Raw genomic sequence first — 4,163 nt, forward strand, 5'->3', positions numbered from 1 at the left:
ATAACAGAAGAATTAAGACAAATGGCTCTTTTGCAATATTTTTCTATAGAAATATGAAATTGCCAAAAAGAAAAACTTGTTACATGTATGTACAAGAGAATAAGCAAACTTTCTAGCTAGAAGAACATCATAGAAAATTGTCGATAATGACAAGAAAAAACATTATAAAGGACAACAAAAATATATATTTTTTTAAAGGACAAGAAAAAACATTATAAAATTAAGATAAACCTTATATATATATATATATATGAAATGGAGTATTATATTAATTCAAGTCTCTTTCTTCCCTATTTTTTTAAAACTATATAATTGAGTTATTTTCTATAAAATGAAAAGAAATTGTATTGAATTTTTGTGTTCCATCTCTCTCTGATACTGAGTTTATCAAATTTCAAAGGTAAACAATCTTATTTCATCACTTCTCCTTCTCTATGCATATTAATTATCTGAATCATATTATGAGCATATTGATATTAAACTTCAATTAACAAAGATATTTATATATTAATTTGCTTCATCCACATAACAAGGTCTGCAAATGGAGATTGGAAATTCAGATACATCAGAATTTTCAGCCCTAATTGTGGGAGTGACAGGAATGGTGGGATTGAGTTTAGCAGAAGCCCTAAAAAACCCAGCAATTTCAGGCAAGAACAGAGCTTGGAAAGTCTATGGAATTGCAAGGTCAACCTCTTTACCCACCTGGTTTCCCTCTTCTTTGCTTGATGATTTCATACCTGTAGATATCTTAGATCAAGAAGTTACAACAAAAAAACTCACACCTTTATCCTCTCGAATCACCCATATTTTCTGGGTTGTTCGTCAACATGTTAACAGTGAAGAAACCAATATCATCTTGAATTCCACCATGTTGAAAAATGTCCTTAATGTCATGAAATCTGCTAGCTCTTCCTCCAAGTTTAAGCATATAACACTACTAACAGGTACTAAGCATTATATGGGTCCAATATTTGATACTAATTTTGGAAAGAAAGTGCTTGTTCTTGATCAGGATCCACCATTTAAAGAAGATGTGCCTAGGTTACCTTACCCCAATTTCTATTATGCCCTAGAAGATTTGCTGGCATCTTGCACGGGCGGACCCTCCGCGACCCCCTTTGAATCCGTCCCTGCTTACGTGCCATCAGTCACGTATTCCGTGCATCGCTCCTCTATCATCATTGGTGCATCTTCAAAGAGTTTTCGTAGCTCATTACTCACTTTATGTGTGTATGCTACTATTTGTGGATTCAAGGGAATCCCCTTTAAGTATCCAGGCAGCAAATACACATGGGAGCATTTCTGTGACATGTCGGATTCGGGGCTGCTAGCGGAGCAGCAAATATGGGCAGCAGTGACGGATGGGGCGAAGAATCAAGCTTTTAATTGTAGTAATGGTGATGTTTTCACTTGGAAGAGGTTGTGGAAGGAGTTGAGTGAGATTTTTGATGTGGGATTTGTGGAATTTGATGAGAAGGATAAGATTGAGAATTGGGGTGAGATGATGAGTGGGAAATCTGAGGTGTGGGATGAGATTGTTGAAAAATATGGTCTTTATAAGACAAAAATGGAGGATGTTACCTGTTATGATGCACTTAGTGTGGTTTTGAATTTCGAGTTTCAGCATGTTTGTAGCATGAATAAGAGTCGTGAATTGGGATTTTTTGGGTTCAGAGATACATTCAAGAGTATTAGATTTTGGGTGAAAAGATTGAAAGATATGAAAATCATTCCATGAACATGTGGCATTAGATGCTAATAATACCTCTTCTTGTTAGTGCTTGATTTTAATCATTTCATATGCCTACATATATGTTTATTTTAGCATCTTATCTGTCTCATAATCTTACTGTAAAGATGAAATAACTCTTGTATTTCATTATATTCAAGAGTACAAAGAGTATTTATGAAAACCCTTGGGAGGGGTTGGTTCGGCGGGCTCGTCACTCTGTCTGTCATGCTGGCGAAGCCTGAAGAAGATGGGTTTGACCCCGATCTTCGGTTAGTTTTTTTAAATTAGCTCGAAACTAAAACCGCATCGTTTTGCAGCAGGTGAATTAAAAATAAACATAAATTACAGATTGGGATTTCCCAATATGACTATAGAAGCAGAAAACAGAGACTCGGGTGCGGATACCGGTGCAGGTGTGGATATGGATGCGACAAATATGAGACACGAGTGTAGAAGGACACGGCAAATTTCTCTCTCTCTCTATATATATAAATATATAAAAAAATATCTCTTATCCTATTTTCTAGAGTACGAGCAGTTGTGCTAGAATAAGCTTTAAGCGCAACATTTTTTTTATCCTATCTGTTTTGGTTTTGTAACTGGTGATGGAAGAAGATAATTTTTGTTTGGCTCCTTATTCGAGAGGGATAACCTCTTAGTTTTCTTCTTTTTAAAAAAATTGGATGCGACATGGACACGGTGTGTCGGGTGCGAGTCCAACCGTGTCCCCACCGTATCCGGTGAATCCGACACTGCCACTCTGACCGCTCGAAGAATCGGTGCTTCATAGCTTATAATAAAATAGAGGAAAAGAGAGGAAGTGAAATTTAGAAGGGAAGGGGTATATTTTTGTGCTTGTAAATGAAGATATAGACAGCAAAGAAAGGTTAAATGAGATATCTAAAAACTATGTTACTGAAAAAAATAAGATATCTATAAACTATTATTTCATTCAATATTTCACATAGTACACCTTTTCTTTTGAAATTTAAATGTTGTTATGTAAGCATTGGAAGAAAATGCTAAGCTCAATTAAATGCTCAATATTGGAAACACTCTGCACGTGAATGCTAATCGAGCTTGAAACATGAATAACACATTGTGTTGAAATTAAATTAAGAAATGAGTTTGTCAAGGATCGAACCAGGTTTGAAAGGGCTTATTACACCTTAAAACCCCTCCTGCAATTAAGAGAGATTATTGACTTAGACCCCTTTAGAGTTGCAGTAGGTCAAAAACAGGCCTAAGGCAACCGAAATTCAACAGTCTGCTGCTGTTGCATTATTTACAAATACAACAATTTGTAAAAGATGGCAACAAATTAGCAATTATTGGATTTTTTGGATTAGTCGAAACAAATTTATAAATAAAGCAAAAAATTTATAAAAAATGCAACATGTTATTATTGTTGCATTAACTTAAATTCAACTAATTTATTTATTATATACAACAATTTTAATAGTTCTGCAACACGAATGTTACTTCTAATGCAACATTCATAATAATATGCAACATTTATAGATACTAATTTCAACATTTTGATGATTTGCAGCATATTTAGTTGAATTTTGCACAGTTTTGCAATATATTTAGTAACATTTTGCAACAATTTAGCTAGAATATACAACATATTTGGTAGTATTTGCAACGATTTAAACTACAACATTTTTCATAATAACTTGCAACAATTTATTTGTAATGTGCAACAGTTTTAATCGTCATCTTTTTTATTGCATTTCTTTTGAATAATTTAAACCGATAATAGATGCAAATTTTGACTATTTTCCAAAAATATAATCTGAAATATAACAAATATATTGTTATTTACCCAAACAATGATCTAAATTCATACATACACAATCTCTTAGAAAATAAGATAGTTCAACATATAATTTTCAAATTCTCTTAAGTAAGAAAACACAATCTTTCATCGATGTCACTCGTCATCTTCCCCATCACCATCTTGTACAAGAATTGAATAAATCCTGTCAAAATATTGCAAATGCTCATTATGAAATTATATTATAATAATGTACAAGTTATTTTATATATATTTACTTCGGTTCTTGACTCATTTGATACATTATTTGAAAGCGAAACACAATCAGCTAACAAAGTTGTGATCAAGTCAATATCTTAAGCTTGGGGTTGAGTCATATTAATCTATCCTCATCATTGCCATAAGCTTCATAATGTCTATCTTTCAATCGAAAAGTATGCCATTAGGGGAAAGAAGGCGTTGGAGAGTAAGGAAGAATCGAGCCTGGAATTAAACGAAAAACAACCTTTTAGTTAATAAAATTTAGCGGGTTACTTTGTACCGAATTTATAACAAACGACAAAACATAATTATTAAGTTAAATTACTCGGTTAGGTTATATCTGTATTTGCTCTCATTCTTAGTAAATTTAGTATGAAATCAAAAAGT

General features: G+C 33.1%; 1 protein-coding gene across 1 annotated transcript; it reads left to right on the forward strand.

The window, feature by feature from the left end:
- Nucleotides 1-272: 272 nt before the first annotated feature.
- LOC136221806 ((S)-8-oxocitronellyl enol synthase CYC2-like) lies at nt 273-1,797 on the forward strand. The gene is made up of 2 exons (XM_066009231.1): nt 273-400; nt 534-1,797. Exon 2 carries the CDS (start codon nt 542-544, stop codon nt 1,739-1,741), a length of 1,200 nt encoding a protein of 399 aa, XP_065865303.1. The 5' UTR covers nt 273-400; nt 534-541; the 3' UTR covers nt 1,742-1,797.
- Nucleotides 1,798-4,163: the final 2,366 nt, after the last annotated feature.

This window comes from Euphorbia lathyris, chromosome 3 (genome assembly GCF_963576675.1).
Source record: "Euphorbia lathyris chromosome 3, ddEupLath1.1, whole genome shotgun sequence".
Lineage (NCBI taxonomy): Eukaryota > Viridiplantae > Streptophyta > Magnoliopsida > Malpighiales > Euphorbiaceae > Euphorbia > Euphorbia lathyris.

What these genes read in the sequence shown, in the direction of transcription:
- LOC136221806 (XM_066009231.1), top strand. Translation starts at nt 542, where the DNA reads ATGGAGATTGGAAATTCAGATACATCAGAATTTTCAGCCCTAATTGTG.